Source organism: Mastacembelus armatus, chromosome 6, assembly GCF_900324485.2.
Source record: "Mastacembelus armatus chromosome 6, fMasArm1.2, whole genome shotgun sequence".
NCBI lineage: Eukaryota > Metazoa > Chordata > Actinopteri > Synbranchiformes > Mastacembelidae > Mastacembelus > Mastacembelus armatus.
This window is the reverse complement of record NC_046638.1, coordinates 1,138,739-1,156,480: the sequence shown is the minus strand read 5'-3', so window position 1 is coordinate 1,156,480 and position 17,742 is coordinate 1,138,739. Positions and strand designations below refer to the sequence as shown.

At 45.2% G+C, this 17,742-nt stretch overlaps 1 protein-coding gene across 4 annotated transcripts in view; it reads right to left on the bottom strand.

Annotated features, from left to right (window-relative positions):
- Positions 1-42: 42 nt before the first annotated feature.
- LOC113132911 (RNA-binding Raly-like protein) overlaps positions 43-17,742 on the bottom strand; it is a 31,089-nt gene continuing 13,389 nt past the window's right edge. Inside the window, exons 3-8 of one of the 4 annotated variants that reach the window (XM_026311352.1) lie at positions 16,962-17,012; positions 8,456-8,640; positions 5,213-5,326; positions 3,445-3,596; positions 2,257-2,311; positions 43-1,624 (exon numbers count right to left, since the gene is read on the bottom strand). In XM_026311352.1, the coding sequence (XP_026167137.1) occupies positions 2,270-2,311; positions 3,445-3,596; positions 5,213-5,326; positions 8,456-8,640; positions 16,962-17,012 (544 nt within the window). In that variant the 3' untranslated portion in view covers positions 43-1,624; positions 2,257-2,269. The remainder of the gene's footprint in view (positions 1,625-2,256; positions 2,312-3,444; positions 3,597-5,212; positions 5,327-8,455; positions 8,641-16,961; positions 17,013-17,742) is intronic. The other 3 variants (XM_026311353.1, XM_026311354.1, XM_026311355.1) reach the window with 3 other exon arrangements.

Here is a 17,742-nt window from a genome sequence, read left to right as displayed (position 1 = left end):
ATTGGTGTCTACACACACACATCACATAAAGCTCCAGACACCTCAGACTTCTGAAAAATATCTTTACTACACTCACATTGACGTCAGTTACATTCAGCACTGGGCACAAACACAGAAGCAACAACAGCAGAAACGACAGTGAAGCCAAACGGTGGCGTCATATTTCCAAAATGATTTTGTACCTGCAGCTACAGGGTTTCTTAATAAAACAGAAGGTTCACGTATAAAGAGCCACAAATATTTTCAGGTTCCATTTTTTTTTTTTTTTTAAACCAACAAATATTTTCCATAAATGCTCTGATCGTATTTACAGTCCGCCACAGGTCGTCCAGCTGGCTGCAGACGCTACAGGAAAAGTCTGTGTGTGTTTGACGCTGCAACAGTTTGGTGGCTGTGCTCTCCATAAAACCAGGCACCAAATCTCTGCTGAAACAAACACGCTGTCATAAGATGATGGGAAACGTGATGGACGTGAAAATTAGACGCTGGGGTGGTGGAGCATGTTGGTCACCAAAGGTTTTAGGAATTTTCTGACAACAAGCAGCAGTGAGAAACAAACAGCAGTTAATAGACATCAACACATGCAACACACATTTGCAGTAAAAACCACTTTAGCTCCTGCCTGGGAAAAGGGCAGAATTACAGCTCATTGATCGAACCGGGACTAAAAACCTTAAGGTTCACGTCTCGACTACAACAAAGTCCTTGTTGACTGATATGTTAGAAACTGTTTTATCTGCCAAACTGGTCAATCTGTTTACTGATGTTGGCAGATAAACTGAACCAAACATTATTAGCTAATAAATCATGAGCCCAACTGGTGAAAATGTCCCTTTTATCATATAATAGTTTCTATGATAGAACAGGATCATCTTTCTATTTATACCTGCCACATGTAGGTCTAGTTTAGAACTAATTTCCTGGGTGAATGAAATGATATAATCCACCCAGAGAGTCATAAAACCATGTTCACTGAGCCTTTAACACCAAACCATAATGTGATCCTGTACACAGCTGGTTACACATCATAACAATAAGCCTGATGAGAATAAACTGTGTGATAAGGAGCTTCCAGCTGCTGCCACATTGACTTTAACACAGACAGAGTTGGTGATATGACGGTTTTAGGTAAAGACAATGTATTAGGGCCTTTGTCACTATAAACATACAGTGTGACAATCGGGGAAAGAGCAATGAATAACTACACATCTGCCAAAGCGGCTTTTTGGTAGATGCACAGTTAAATGAAAAACTACTCTGGTCCACATCACTACAGAGAGGCCAAAATAAAATCTCAAATCTCTCACTGTGACGGATCATTTGTCTGCTGAAGGTTTCTGCAATTTAATATCTATACGTTAAATGACGTCATTGGAAATCGACAGCTTCCTGAACTGTGGGATCTCAGATCAAAATGATGCACAACCACCAATAAGGCGTTTCATAAAAACACAGAACTTCAGCTGCATCGTCCCGCTCGTCAGCAGCAGAGCAGGTACACAGGGGACGGAGAAGACGTAACAAACTGGCAGTGATGAGGAGAGTCAGTCCAGTGCAGCTCGTGCTGCCCGCGCCTCCATTAAGCATCTGTCATCCTGGCTGCTTTCAAGTCCAGCTTCTGTTTCTGGAAAGCAGAGAGAGCGAGACGTACGAAACACCACGATCAGAGACCTCCGGGACATGAAACAGACAGAAGTTTGAAAATTCACCAGATTTACTCAAAAAGTTGTTTTTCCTAGTCTGTCAGGACACAGGAAGGACTTTAAAGGACTTTCTGTTTGGTTTATGTAAGGACACTTCAGCATCTGATGTTCTCCACAGAACTTCAAAAAACTACAATGACCAGAGGTTTTAGGAAACCAAACCATGGCATGTGACTGCCAGGTTTACAGTTTAGTTGGTGTGCAGGCAGTTCTTCTCTAAATGGGATTTAAACCAGGCTAATGATTCTGATTCCAAAAGTTCTGGGAGCCTGCACTTTAAACCTAAGATGCTAAGATGCTAAGATGCTAAATGCAACCTAAGATAATGTTCAGCGTTGTAGCTTAGCGTGTTAGCATGCCACTGCTTTTGCAGGTATTTGGTCCTAAAGCAAACTGTGTGAGATGTGGACTCTAAAGTCACTACATGAAGTCAGGTACTGCAGACCACATCCAGGAACAGACCGGTTATCATGTGCTGTGGTAACACCAGCCTCCTCTGTGGCCTCAAACTAAACCAGCAGCCTGGTTATTTAAAGTGTGTCAGTGTTTGTACCTGAGCTGCAGCATCACAGGTCGTCCTCCAGATCAGACTGATGCTGCTTTATCTGCTTTAAACACACACAGTCAATGGAAACACACTGCAGTTAGCCTTCATTAACACTTCCTGCCTTCCCATCCTCATCATCACTGCAGCCTCACCTCCACTGGATTTATCCCCACGCTGCACAAAATCTCCTGTTCACACAACACACACACACAGACAAATGGTAATTACTCACACACACACACACACACACACACACACACAGTCTCTTCCTGTCAGAAGAACAATGCAGCAGATTAAGGGCTGGTCTGTTCCCCACCTCTGCTCAGATTAATGAGGCAGCTTCGCTGTCAGGCAGGTACGAAGCCTGCAGGCTAATTCTATGTCATTATGTTTCCCTGTAAAGAAACAAACGCTGAACGCGCCGCTCAGCTGATCCACCGAGGCGCCGAATAAAAAGACCCGCAAGGCAACGAGGAACACGTCATCCTCCGCGGATTATGCAAATTGTCTTTGGGACGGACTGTGGTGTGTGCAGGTGTGAGACAGTGTGAATCTTCGGCACGACTGAGGTTATTGTAAAGACACAGGAAGAGACGCACTGGGCAGATCAACAACGTCCTCTGTGATTACACTCACTTTTTAAAAAGTGGTTTCAGCCCTTTCAGTGTGTTGATAACACAAAATGAGTCTTTACCCAGTCGCTCCATCAGCAGGTTTCAGGTTCTCAGTTGTTCAGACTGTCTGCTTTAGTCTTTAATCTCCTGCTTTAATCTCTTATTTAATGAAGCAGATTAATTAACTTGGCAGTTGCACTAAAAACAACAACATGGTGCATAGAGACAAACAGAAGAGTCTCGTCCTTCCCCCGCGCTGATATTAGTCAGTGTAAATGCCTGATGCTCCACCAGAGGGCAGGACTGCATTACGTTTCACGGGGCAGCTGACCATGGGGGGGGGGCAGGTAGGTGTGTGTCAGAAGGGTCTGGGTTCGAATCCCTGTTCTAACCTGTGTGGAGTCTGCATGTTGTCCCTCCCACAGTCCAAACACGTGCAGGTTCAGTTGGTTGGTGACTCTAAATTGCCTGTAGGTGTGAATGTGAGTGTGAGGCCCCCCCATCCTCGCTGTTTCAGGGTAAGCGGTATAAAAATATATGGATGAACAGATGCGTGGAGGTGGTATGTGTACATATTTACCCTGTGGGGGTAGCTGTGGGGGTAGTAGTGCTGGTAGTGCAGCGGCTCGTCCTCGCTGGCCTCTCCTGGCTCAGGACTTTCTCTCTCCAGGCTGCTGACTGAACCTCGGTGAGGAGAGTCCGACACACTGGGCTCCCTGCTCAGAGCATGTTCTGACACACACACACACACACACACACACACACACACACATCATTACTTATGGCTGAAAAACAAAACTGTATTTTGCTCTGTGGGTGTTTTGACCAAGTATCTGAGCCGAGGGCCTGACGGTGGGTCGGACCCAGCACCTGCAGTGATTTCTGGGCCTGTCGGACTGAGGAGATGCTATTCTGTCCTCACCAGCAGGACCACAAACAAGGTTCATGAGAGGCTGCAATGACACTTCATCAATAAAGGATATCTCACCCTTCACACACAAACATGGCTCAGTAACATTCAAGTAAAAATCAGGAGACGAGTGTTAACAATTAATGAAGTGATTTAAAATGTTTTAGGGTAAAAAATATTTCACGAAACTTAGTTTGCTCCAAGACCTTCTTCTGTGCGGCTGCAGGGACAGACCCACCTGACTCCTCCTGACTCTCATCGACTTCAGCTCAGCTGGAAAAGTTAGTGTTTTCTTTGTTAATGTGCACGGGGCAGGTGTGAGCCCTGGCAGCAGGACTCTTAAAGCATGTCCTTCTCCCTTATTTCCTATTTAAAGAAGGTAAAAACAGTAATCCCATAAACACACTGAGAACAGAAGAACCAGAGTCAGAACCTGTTTCACATTTAAATACTGTTGCAACAGACTGATTTAGACATTTTCAGTCTAAATCTGAGTTCAGCTCCGTTTGGACTAAACTGTCGAGCACTTTTCTGATTTTGGGGGAAAAGTCAGAATTATTTAAAGTGAAGACCATCGACATGACACTTTGGATAATTTCCTCATCTTTTTATTCTATTTTATTTTCCAAGGAAAATAAATAACACACACACACACACACACACACACACACACACACACACACACATGCACAGAGCGATCTGGTCGACGACAAGATAACTCCTGAGCGCTGAAGGGGAGCTTATGAAAGGTTATGAGGCCGGTGTTTATCGCTGTTTACCTCGCCGTCATAATCCACGCTCCACTGGCGGCAGTTTTGTCATTGAACCATTACTCTCAGATGCAGCGTGATAGCAGATCACATCTGATGGTAAACACACCGACTCTCTCTGCGAGTCCCCCACAGATCATTTGCAATAATAAACTTCAGTTTAGAGTTCAGTCGTTCGTGGGTGCATTAAACCGCATCAGGCTCATGATATTTATTCTTTTAATAAAACCGGGAGGCCCGGCCACCTCCGGGGTGATGGACACGGCTCATATCGGCTGATTACATGTTTATTAAAACTGGTCATCTGCTGGATGGAAACAGAAAACCGTAAATCGTCCCCTCTATTGACACGTAAATAAACGTGTGGCCCTAACTGGTCTCAAAGTGACTGACAAAACCTACACAGCAGCTAAATGTTTTCATCTCTGCCCATAATGTTTGCAGACGACCACAGGCCAACGTTAGAGGGTCAGTTAGCAAACAGTGGGGACTTTCACTCCAGTTATTTTCCCCATAACAACAAACACACTTCACATGGAAAAATGAATCCTTTAAAATAACTGATGAAATAATTGGAACCAGACTGTTTGTCTGATCGAGGACTCAATCAGGACTCTGCTCTTCTCTGTCATGTGTCTCATCTGTCTCCAGCTTAATGGAGTCTGTACCTGAGCAGTCCTTCCTCTGTCTGTCCATCTTGTCCACACAGTCCAACAGGCTGTCGATCTGAACCTTGATCACCGTCAGCTCCCTCTTTATGGCAAGAAGCTCCGCCATCTTCACTGCAGACAGACAACATAAGACAACATGGACTGATACAGTATATTGACAAAAGTATATGGACAGACATTTTTCCTGGGTTTTCCAGCTTTGTGTTTGTCCTGTCCATGCACAAACACCGCTCTTCACTGGTCTGCACAGATCCCTGACCTCAACCCCACCCAACACCTTAGGGATGAACTGGGACACCAACCGTGACCCAGACGTTACCACCAGCGTCAGCGTCAGGCTTCACTGATGTTCTTGTGTGTGACTGGGATCAATAATTTCCCAAAAGAGATCTGAGGATCAATAATCACATGAGAACATGAGTAATGTTTGGATGTCCTCGTGTTTTCTAGCTGGAACAGAACATATACAACAATGTGTAAGCTCACTCAGGGCTGTGTGTTTGCAGGAACCGTCCTTAAATAGAAAAACAAACACACCTGAAAAGAAGGAAGGACCACAGTGTGGTTTCACAGCTGCATGTGGATGCAAATGTCACCCAGTGACCCCTGCAGTCAGCCTGTAGTCCTGCACCATCAATTACTTTCTGCACTACACTCCCACCTCCTTCTGCTGCACGATCCCTCGCCCTCGCTGTGCTCTGTAATGGACTGTCGGCGCCGCCAACAGCTCACCAAACAACCCTGAAAACTACTTCACTCCTGAAATCTTTTCGACCTCGGAAGCTTGCAAAGGCAATCTAATTTCCTTGTGATGGGGCGCAGTAAAAACTATTAAGGCTTGTAATAAACCAGTATAAACAATTCTTATTTGCCATGCACTATTAACTCAGTCTAATTGCGAGTGCTGATAGGTTCAGCTGGGTTATAGCAGAGAGGAGAGCCCCGCGGTACAGAAGCTTTTAATGAAGACACCATCTGGCGCCACCCTACCCACCTTCCCTCCAGCACCCTGGGGCCCTACCACTGAGACGAGCCGTTGCACAGGCGGCAGATAACACGAACAGGGCTTTAGAGAGGAAACATCCTCGCAGCGATCCACTTCTTGGCCTCAAATGTGCCGTAGCCCAGGCCGAGGTGCTTGTGTGGATTTGCCATTTAAAAGCCTTTAATTGGGGAGGAGTGAGGCGTTTAACACCCCTGTGCATTGACCTCTGCCCCCAGCAGGGTGTTGGTGTCTCAGCCCTCTCCAGTTAAAAGCTTTTTAACATTCAAACCCACAACTGGCTGAGCTGCTCCTGCAACAGGACACACTCGCTGTCACTATTCTTCTTTTTGTCCTTTACACTCTGCAGCGTCGCAGTCATAACCTGGATATAATGACTTTTGATGTTTTCACTTGTTTCAGTGATCACGTGGATCTCAGCGGGTGCATAAAACCACACAACTCTCTGGGCTCAGAAATACTTCTGAAAAATAAAAGCAAACAAAAGATCAAGGCCGACTAATTCACCCTTTGAATGGTAAACTCCATCAGAGCCTCTGAGAAGTGTCCAACAGGATCATGAAGCAGTCAGCAATCATTTTATTTTGGTAAGTGGTTTACTGATATTAAGATTATTAAGGAGTTTGACTCATTTCCTGCAGTATTCATTCATTTAGAGTCACCAACCGACCAGACCTGCATGTGTTTGGACTGTGGGAGGAGAAAACCCACACAGACACAGGGACAACATGCAGACTCCACACAGAAAGGCCCCGGGTCCACCTGGGTTCAGACCCTAATCCTGACCTGCATGTGTTTGGACTGTGGGAGGAGAAAACCCACACAGACACGGGGACAACATGCAGACTCCACACAGAAAGGCCCCGGGTCCACCTGGGTTCAGACCCTAATCCTGACCTGCATGTGTTTGGACTGTGGGAGGAGAAAACCCACACAGACACAGGGACAACATGCAGACTCCACACAGAAAGGCCCCTGGTCCACCTGGGTTCAGACCCTAATCCTGACCTGCATGTGTTTGGACTGTGGGAGGAGAAAACCCACACAGACACAGGGACAACATGCAGACTCCACACAGAAAGGCCCCTGGTCCACCTGGGTTCAGACCCTAATCCTGACCTGCATGTGTTTGGACTGTGGGAGGAGAAAACCCACACAGACACAGGGACAACATGCAGACTCCACACAGAAAGGCCCCTGGTCCACCTGGGTTCAGACCCTAATCCTGACCTGCATGAGTTTGGACTGTGGGAGGAGAAAACCCACAGAGACACAGGGACCACATGCAGACTCCACACAGAAAGGCCCCTGGTCCACCTGGGTTCAGACCCTAATCCTGACCTGCATGTGTTTGGACTGTGGGAGGAGAAAACCCACACAGACACAGGGACAACATGCAGACTCCACACAGAAAGGCCCCTGGTCCACCTGGGTTCAGACCCTAATCCTGACCTGCATGTGTTTGGACTGTGGGAGGAGAAAACCCACACAGACACAGGAACAACATGCAGACTCCACACAGAAAGGCCCCGGGTCCACCTGGGTTCAGACCCACAACCTGCTGCTGGGAGGGGACAGCACTACCCACTGCCACACTGTGCTGCCCCACGTTACCAATATCAACACTAAATGCTAATACAATGCATCCTCTTTACAGCTTGTTCTGCAAAAAACAAAACAAATGAGTGTTTCTTTAGATATAACAACATCCTCCCTGTCCCCAGTCACAGCAGGTTGAGTTGTGTTCATTCATCTGTTTCATTTCATCTGGCTCATTAGATTCTAAATGTGCCACTTTTGCAGCATTTATCTTTCTCTGACCGTAACTAAGTGCAGCTGTGTTCAGTTTAACTGACACACACAAGCCCCAAAACAATGAAATAAAAGGTTCTTGCTCTTCAACATCTCTGCTTACAAAGGTCAGGTGACAGGTAACACCAACATTTACGACCCCAAAGTCTGGACGAGAAAGAGAAACTAAAGCAGGTGTGTCACAGGCTTTGAGCTTCGCAGTAACACCAAACAGACTCAGGAGACATAGAGCTGAAAGGTGTCCCACTGAGTCTTTGCTTCAACATAAAAATGCAGGACTATCTTCTTTAGAAAATAAGACTGGTGGATCTGCTGCATCAAAAACCTGTGACAGACTAAATGTAGGAAGGTGTCGGGTACGAGAGACAGCAGGGGGTCAGCCGGAGTCCAACAAACATGCAGCGTGCACACAGCATCGCTCTTACATTTGGCGTGGCTGCTCCTGGAGGACGGGCCGTGCGTGCTGTTGCGCCTGCCGGACGCTCTGCTGCGCTTCACCCTCAGCGCCGCTGTGGAGGAGGAAGAGGAGGAGGAGGATGAAGGACGGGACCGTTTCACAGCAGTGGGATCCACCGGGACGGAGGAGGGGACACACTGGTAGTCAAACACCCTGCAAGAGACACGCACACACACAGTGAGTCCCATGATGCACCACGGCCCGAGGCTGCTCGTTTGTCTCTTGACTGTTTTATTTCGGTAATGAAGTGGAGGGTAATTTATGTCATGAGCAGATTTAATCTTTATGTTCCTAATAAAGTGCGGAGCAGTTCAGTTTGGGAGGGAGTCTCTGCAGTAGTTTCTATTAAAAACAGACAAAAATACAAAGAAAGCACACAACGCTCATTAAAGCTGACATTGTCTTTCTTTTTAAATAAAATAAATCCACCACAGGGCACCTTGTTGCCTCAACGACTCTTTTACTCACTTCTGCTCTTTTGGGGACAGATGATTGATCAGCACAACAGAGTGAGGTTGGTGTTGGTCTCTGTTTGTCTTATTGTGAACAAATCTCATTAGAAGAGCAAAAGCATCAGTGCCTGTCTGTGACACTCAGCTCCAAGCTCACTGGCTCCTCTAATGATGTCAATCTTACAGAGAAATTGTTCTAGGAGCTAAGGCTCAGTAATTTTCTTCAACAGCTGTTCACTGTAAAACAAATTAATAAATAAATGAAGGAAGTCAGAAGAAACTGCAATTGTTGTGCAAGAATCCACATTTGGTTCCCAGTGAGTAATAGTGGCAGCAGGACGGTGGGACTGAGTCAGAATAAACTAAAGTGTGTGTGTGTGTGTTTATGGTGATGAAGAAACATGTGAAGACTTCTTCCATCACTGGTGGGGCCTTGTCTCCTATAAAAGAACAGATATTCTGTCCCAAATATGTATTTACCTGCCACAGAAAATAGTCCCTAAAAATGTGCTTTTTCAAAGGTTCAGTTCCCAGTGAGAAGAAATGGAGGAGCAGCAGGAAGCAAAGCTGCATGTGACACAATGACAACTGGTGAGATGAATGTCAGCTTTTAACAGATACTGAATAAAACAATAACCTTATTTATTGTTAAAGCTGCTCCCCCTCATGTCTCTAGAGGGTCTGATGACCCAAACTAACTCCCACCATAAGCTCCTCCTTCCTGCTCTTTGCCTCTCCCATCTCGTCCTGTTTCCTGAAGCTACGACGTGAACTACGGATGCCTGGTTGGGACAAAGTGTCCAGTCCAAAGCTAGCGTTAGCTGACTGAGGAGTAAATGTGTCAGCCCAGTAGATGCCCTGGTTCCTGCTAATGTGACCCAAAGCTCCACTTCCTCCCAAACTAACATCAGATCCATCCAGTCCAAAGGTCCAATCAGGACCATGCTAGGTGGCTAATGCTACCAATCCAACAGGTTAGCTTTAGATGCTAACACATCCAGAAGGAAGAAGGCCCCATGTGGATCCAATGTGAGTCCTTTGGCTGCTTTGAACTCTCTCCATGTGAAAAAGCCAAAGCCATGTTAACCCTGGTTGTTGGTCTTTCTTTGTCCCACTCTCTCTGGGCTAAAGAACTCCGCCTCTTGGCTCTGGCAGCCACTGGTTCCCACTTTGAGCTGCAGAGACTCCTCCATGGCTGCTGTTGGAAACCACTACTGGCTTCTTCTGACCTTGGCCAGGTGGCAGGGGGGGCTCACTGACGGAGCAGACTTTGCCAACACAGGGTAGAGAAGCTGGAATAACAACTGTAGGTAGCAGAGAGACTGGGTACCTGCAGGGACCAGACTGGGTGGAGAACGTTAGTGAATGCGCCTTTAAAGATCTTTATGTTGAGTAAGAACCAATGGTCCTGGGGCTGAGAGTCACTTCAGTGTGACAGACGTGTTAAACCTCAGCTCCTCTGCTTGAAGGACGTTTTCTCTGCTGTGACAAAAAAAAACTTCCGGTATTAAAGTGATCTATAAGGAAATTAATCTCCAATGAAAGCTCTGTCATTGTTATGTAGCAGCAGTCGAAAGTCGACCGAAAGTGAATTTGTCTTACAGCTGCAGCAGCTGTTCTCACTGAGTTACCTGCTGGAGGTGAAGGACACAGTGATTTGTCATATGCAAACTGATTTTACTTCATCAAATAATCCCACATTTGCTCCTTTCAGCGTTTCTGCAACGTTTCCCTCTGACTAGCAGGTGTTGGTGCTCGCTGGCGCCTGTTTTTTCCCGCCGTCGACGCGCCCTGATAGGCTGCGTGGTGCTGTGGGTGAGAGCTGAATGACAGCTCCAATTTGATGCAAAGAGCGATAGAGGCGGCGACGGGGAGGGCGATGAGCAGCCTTTCCTCCCTGTCAACCTCAGCTGTCTATCACAGCAGCCATCTACAGCTGGAGGAGGACTGACTGCACAGGAAACATGAACACACTTCAGCTCTTTCGCTGTCACACAGACGAACATGTAGAAACACACCCCTGCACGGCCCCGCTCAGCTCAAGCCCCAAGACGCTTCAGCGGCACAGAAAATGAAACGTCTGCACTGACTTAACGTAGAACAACGTTCAGGGGATTTTCATGTTTTCACCTGAATGAAGTTGTTGTTCTGTGGGCTGAGCCGTCCTCCGTGTGTCTGCATTTATTTAAGTGGAAGGAACTAAATCAAATCCTGGAAACTAATCATGAACGTAGCCGATAGGAATTTTCTCTAATTAAAAAAAACAAATCTGCTTTAATACCAGTTTTTTCATGACATCTGAGTTAAACCTCTCAGCACGACTCCATAACCATTAAACACAGAGAGAAAATAAAGGATTTCATCTACTATATGAAACATGCATTTATTTTCAGAGGAGGAGTCTTAAAAATAGAGCTGTTGAGATTTTAAAGTTCTGGTTCAGTAGAAGGTTTTCACAGAAGAAAAACTGCAGAGAAACTAAAAGAAGATCTAAAAATAAATCCTCATTTAAGGCGCAGAGGTTGTTCGTACCTGCAGGTCTGATGGAGCCTGAGAGATCTGACTTCTCCTCACACACTCACACACACACACACACACACACACACTCTTTATTTCTGTCTCAGTATTTTTATTTTTCTGTCTCTGCTGCTGTGTTAGTGCCACACAAACAGTTTGCTGCAGAGGATTAACTTTTGATCAGCAACTTTCTGAAGAGCGCGGCGGCATGATCAGCACACACACATCCACAACACACACGGGCCGCCTGCCGTGCAGTCGCAACACATCAGGATAAGGGGTGCTCCGTCAGGGGTCGGGGCGGGGGGTACTGTACGTCGCTAAGCTGATAATCCGCAGCCCAGCAGATAAACGGCTATAAATATTTACAGGACGGCCGGGCTCGGCGGCTTTACACTCCGTCTCAGCACACAGACAAACTGCAGCTGTGCAATTCTCTGTGAAAACAAACAAACAGCTCCTGATGTTTCCTGGAGGCGTGACAGGCTGGCTCACAGGGTCAAATATTCTGCCCCCACTGGACAAACAGAACCAAGGTCTCTGGCACAAATGATGTGAAGAAGATCAATTGAATCTTCTGAAACTGCTCTTTAGTGGTTGCATTTGTCACATCAAGCTATTAGACTTTATTTTCAGGCCCACATCCTGTCGAACAGCCTCCACAACTGCCTACACAGTCGGATTTATCGGGTCCGTTTTTATGTTGAAGCTCCATGTGCAGGCCACTACACAGTAAACCCTGAAGCCCAAACTGTCCTCGTGTCTCGTGACCAAGTGAGTTTTACATTTTGATGTTTAATCTAGTATCAGATGCTTTGCACAAAGTCTTCCTACTTGTCCATGTGGTTGAACCACTTTGTGCACTTCACCCTCCTCCTGCCACGCCTTCACAGAGTCCTTCCAGCACGAGAGCTGAGGTCTGACACGTCTGACACGCTAGAGTCGGTCTCACACCCAGGACTGGGGCCGGTTACTGAGACCTGGTATTAAACCAGCCCCGGGGCTACATTTTCAGAGACCACAATATCCATATCAGGAAGTTAAGGCTGACCTCACGGGGCCGTTACCAGTGTGGAAGGAGTCACGTTAAACAAACATGTTCTACATTTCTTCTTCATTATTACAGTCTTGACCCCACCCATCATCCCTGCCCAGGTCTAGAACGTCACATTACAGCCGTCACTGTTTGATTGACAGGTGTCATGGCAAAGGGGACACTGCTGTGTTACGGGGGTTGGACCAGAGTCCATCGGTAAGTGAAGGAGCAGGTGTTCACTATATGAATGAAGGACATGTGAGAGGAGAAGACGGTGAACACAGAGGGAGGCTGGAAACTGAGTCGAGTGTTTATCTGAGCAGCTCTTGTTTTTAAAGCGTCGGCCTCCGTCTCTCTCTGCACTCGTCTGTTCTGTCCTCTGCTCCTTTTTATCTTCTGTCTCTCTCTCCACAGCCTCCGTACAGCTGTCCTCCGCCTCCTCCACCTGTCCTCGGCCGCCTGCAGAGATCTGAGCTTCAGCCTGCGGAGGGCTGCTCAGGTGCCGTCGGCCCACGGCTCTTTGTACCCGTGTTTTTATTTAAAGGATTTTAGTTGTTTATGTTTCCAGCGTCTGTCTGGGAGCAGGTTTTACTATGAGCACATAAAGACTCTGCAGTTTGTCTCTGCCGCACATTTAATGAAATGTCTTTTGATCATCTCATATTTTTATTTTAGCTATAGAGCTAAATTACAAGGGTGATTCTACTTTTTACCGTCTGACTTTTATTAGATTGATTGGTTTTCTAATGAAATATTAATATCTAAGGATTAAAGTGCAGCTTCTTATTAAGCTCAAAGCATTAAAAGGATATTTTATAGACACATTCATAGTTATATTGTGATAGATGTTTATATTGGTGAAGCTGAGACTGATCTATGAACATCTGCAGTATCTGAATTTTGCTCAACATTTAACTGTCAAACAAGATGATGTTCTTTGGCTTTTCCTCACCATTGGACCAGCCAGACCCGGTCCTGCTTCCTGCTGGGCTGGATGGTCCAAATAATGGACCCCAGTCTTTACACACACACAGTTTATTGGAAGGACTCAGTCAAAGCTGGGACACCTGGAGGAAACTGTTTGCAAGATCGAAGGAAGCATCACTGCATCTCTGACATTTCACTTCACTTTCTGCTTTGGACCAGTTCAGCTTCAGCCCTGGACCTGAGCTGAAACATGAGCAGTCCTGAACCTTTGACTGCTGGTGTGACTGAGCCAGTTTCCATCCCTGTAAATTGTGTTGTTCTCGGTAACAGCAGCAAACAATCTCCTCTGAACATTTTATTGGAGTCCTGCTCCTTTTCCTCAGCCTGAGACACTCTGGGGCAGAAGTGAAGCTGACATGGATCTTTTTTGTGCAGACGACTCAGCAAATTCTAGACGACAGAGAAAAACCAACAAAGAGTTTGTCGGGAAATGTGCCACTACGGCAGTTTGTTGTGAAAGAGGTGACAGTTCAGAGAAATCAGAAGCTGAGCTGGTTAGAAACCACCTGAGCTGCTGAGATCACAGACCTCAACTACCTTATATACTTCTGATTTGAAGTACTTTATATACCGCTGGGTAGCTGACGTTAACTACCTTATATACTTCTGATTTGAAGTACTTTATATACCGCTGGGTAGCTGACGTTAACTACCTTATATACTTCTGATTTGAAGTACTTTATATACCGCTGGGTAGCTGACGTTAACTACCTTATATACTTCTGATTTGAAGTACTTTATATACCGCTGGGTAGCTGACGTTAACTACCTTATATACTTCTGATTTGAAGTACTTTATATACCGCTGGGTAGCTGACGTTAACTACCTTATATACTTCTGATTTGAAGTACTTTATATACCGCTGGGTAGCTGACGTTAACTACCTTATATACTTCTAATTTGAAGTACTTTCCATACTGCTGGGTATCTGATGTTAACTACCTTATATACTTCTGATTTGAAGTACTTTATATACTGCTGGGTAGCTGACGTTAACTACCTTATATACTTCTAATTTGAAGTACTTTATATACTGCTGGGTAGCTGACGTTAACTACCTTATATACTTCTAATTTGAAGTACTTTATATACTGCTGTAAGTACTTTATATACTGCTGAGTAGTTGACGTTAACTACCTTATATACTTCTAATTTGAAGTACTTTATATACTGCTGTAAGAACTTTATATACTGCTGGGTAGCTGACGTTAACTACCTTATATACTTCTAATTTGAAGTACTTTATATACTGCTGTAAGTACTTTATATACTGCTGGGTAGCTGACGTTAACTACCTTATATACTTCTAATTTGAAGTACTTTATATACTGCTGGGTAGCTGACGTTAACTACCTTATATACTTCTAATTTGAAGTACTTTCCATACTGCTGGGTATCTTGGGAATTTCCCTCCAGGGATCAATAAAGTTTGATGATCCGTCTGTATTTTGTTGGATCCGTCTGATCCTGAGAAGGATCTAAAGTTATCAGATAAATGTAGAGCAGGAAAAAGTCCAAGGTTTAGATAAATGAAGCTTTAACAGTTATCTCAGGATCAGGAGATAATCATTTCATTAACTCAAGATAACGAAGCTCATTTCCTCATGATATTTATGGAGAACTGGAAAATGAGCCTGTGGGTCTTTTGACTAAATCAGATTTCAACCTTCAAGATGAAAACAAATATTTGCAAACAGCTGACCTCAGCGTCATCAAACTGTTGCCAGAAAATTAACCTCGTCTTAGAATTTACAGCACAGGTCAAAGTTCAGGTCCAGGGCTGAAGCTGAACTGGTCACAGCAAAGTGGTTTAGTGTCAGAGAGAAAAGCAGAAAGTGAAAGTCAGATGTCTACGGATCAGGACTAGGACAGTAAACTCAGCTCCACCTTCAACAGTCCAGCACAACGTCCTTAGAGGACAGAAAAATTAAAAACCTGAACAAAAATGAGACTAAAATGTGACTGATGTAAACGACTAAATGTCTTTAGGTGTGTGAACAAAATAAATAAAACCAAAATCAACAAGCGCATCTTTTGTTTTTTCTCATCTTTCTCTGCTTCTTATTCCTGTTTTGTTTCCTACAGAGCAGCACATCTGTCTTTTCTCAGTCCTGCACCTCACAGTCTCTCACCTCGTCCTCGCTCTCTTTTCTCTTCATCCTCCCTCTGCATCTTTTCCCTCAGACTCACTTCGCCTTCCTGGTAAATCACTGCGTCACAGTGACTCTCACTCTTCTTGTAATGAGAAGAGAAATAGAAAAATGGACTTAAATGGAAAAAACCTACAAACTGATTGCAATGGTTTGTCAACACACACACTTCACTTTCCCATTTTCTGCATTAAAGCTGCTTAATTGAATGCAATTTAATTAACACACACACACACACACACACACACACTGTCTGACTTCATTTCCTGCATCGGAGTCGATTTAATTCAGTTTAGTTTAAATGCACAGAAATATTTTCCTACAATTTCGTTTTCTGCATCAGACACTTTGATTCCAGTTAAACAGTTTCCTTTTCGGCTCCAACACGTTTTGTCGTTTCCTTCACATGCAGCTCTGCAGTCGCTGTAATTACTGTGCAGTCCAGAACCTTCCTCTGTTGACTCACACTGTGATCTAGCCAGAGGCACCTTTTCTCTTATTTATGTTATTTCCAGCTAGCTCCAATGTAAGGTGAACTACTGGATATATATGTTGTCATGTTTTGGTTCATCGCATCTTTTTTTATTTGGATTTACATTATTATTCATTTCTGTTCTTCACATTTTTGGTCTCTCCCATGTTTTCTATTATTCTGTGTCTTTCTCTTTGTGTCGTCTCTCAGCTCATCGTCCTTTAAGGTCCCTTTACTTCCCTCTTAGTTTCTTGTTTCCACTATTATTTTCATATATGCTCAGTATTTTGTTCCATATGACTGGATTTTGCTGGTGCTGGTGAATCTGCTCCCTTCTGTACAGAATAATCTAAACTGAGGGTGGATGAAGGGCGGAGGGCAGGCCAACAGCTGCGCTCATCCTCACAAAGAGACTCTTCAACTGGTTGAAAGCTGAACACAACAAGGTCAAACTGGGATCCACTCACAGTTTTCATCTTTTCCTGGAACAGCAAACAGCTATCAGAGAGAGGCGGATCATTTCCTAACCTCAGTCTGCCATCAAACGGGAGCAAAAAGGGAGTCGAGCCCTTTATGTTCTCAGAGGGCGACCGATTTCCTCCTCAGCGTTGAAAACATGCAAAAAAATACATTTAGAAGCTGCTGAGTCTCTGAGATGTTGTTGTTCTGGCCCGTACTAACTAAAAAAGAGGCGGCGTTATCTTCCCTTCAACACATTTGTTGCTGCCTATGACAAACTAGCTCATTTGCACATGATTCTCATTTAAGTGCTGGCAGCTTGTTTTATCAGATTCAGTCTGAGGAAACCTGAACAAAGAGGACGAGATCAACAGGTGTTCAGAGTGAGACGCCCCCCTACCTGTTGTAGTGGTTGTCAGCGTACCTGTCGTAGTCCATCTCCCCGTCAGACCTGAGGAGAGAGACACAGGTGAAGCTTACACCTGGAACAGACAGATGAGCTTGTCAAAAGCCTCTGATGACATTTGTCTTCTCACAGTGGTCAATGAGGACAAGCCATTTCCTCAGTAAGCACAGGCCCCATAAAGGGGGTCCAGGACTGACAGGGGCCCACAAAACACATGTACAGTATGAGCCTAGTTAGTTATGGGAACCCCAGACCATTAAAGCTGTAACTAAGTAATTTACAGACGAATCTATCCCTGCAAAATTAAAAGAGATAAATCCACAAAGTAGTGTGCTCTTCCAGGTACGTTCAGTAAATCTGCTGCAGGTCAAACTTTCACAGAAGAGCCTGAACCCCACACCAGGACTCTTCTAATCCCCCCAGGACAAGGAATAACCATCTGACCCACAGCAGGAACAGCCCTCTGAGGCCTCGCACTAATAAAGAGGAGACAGACAGGCCTGCACAGATAAAGGTAATGACTCTGATAGAGAAACAGGGGCTTTGATGACAAATTCATATTCTTCGGGTCTTGTGTAGGTGTCACTGCTGCCGCTGCCATGGTTCGTCTTCATCAGCCATGATGGGCATTAATCTGCGTTTAACGACGTATCGATCAGGGGCCGACTCAGAGCTCGGGCTCGGCCGTGCGTTTCCTATCGAGCCGTGTAGGAGCAAACTTTTAAACACGACTATCGATCTGCAGGACGGCCCCCGCTCCTCTGAGCCACATCAC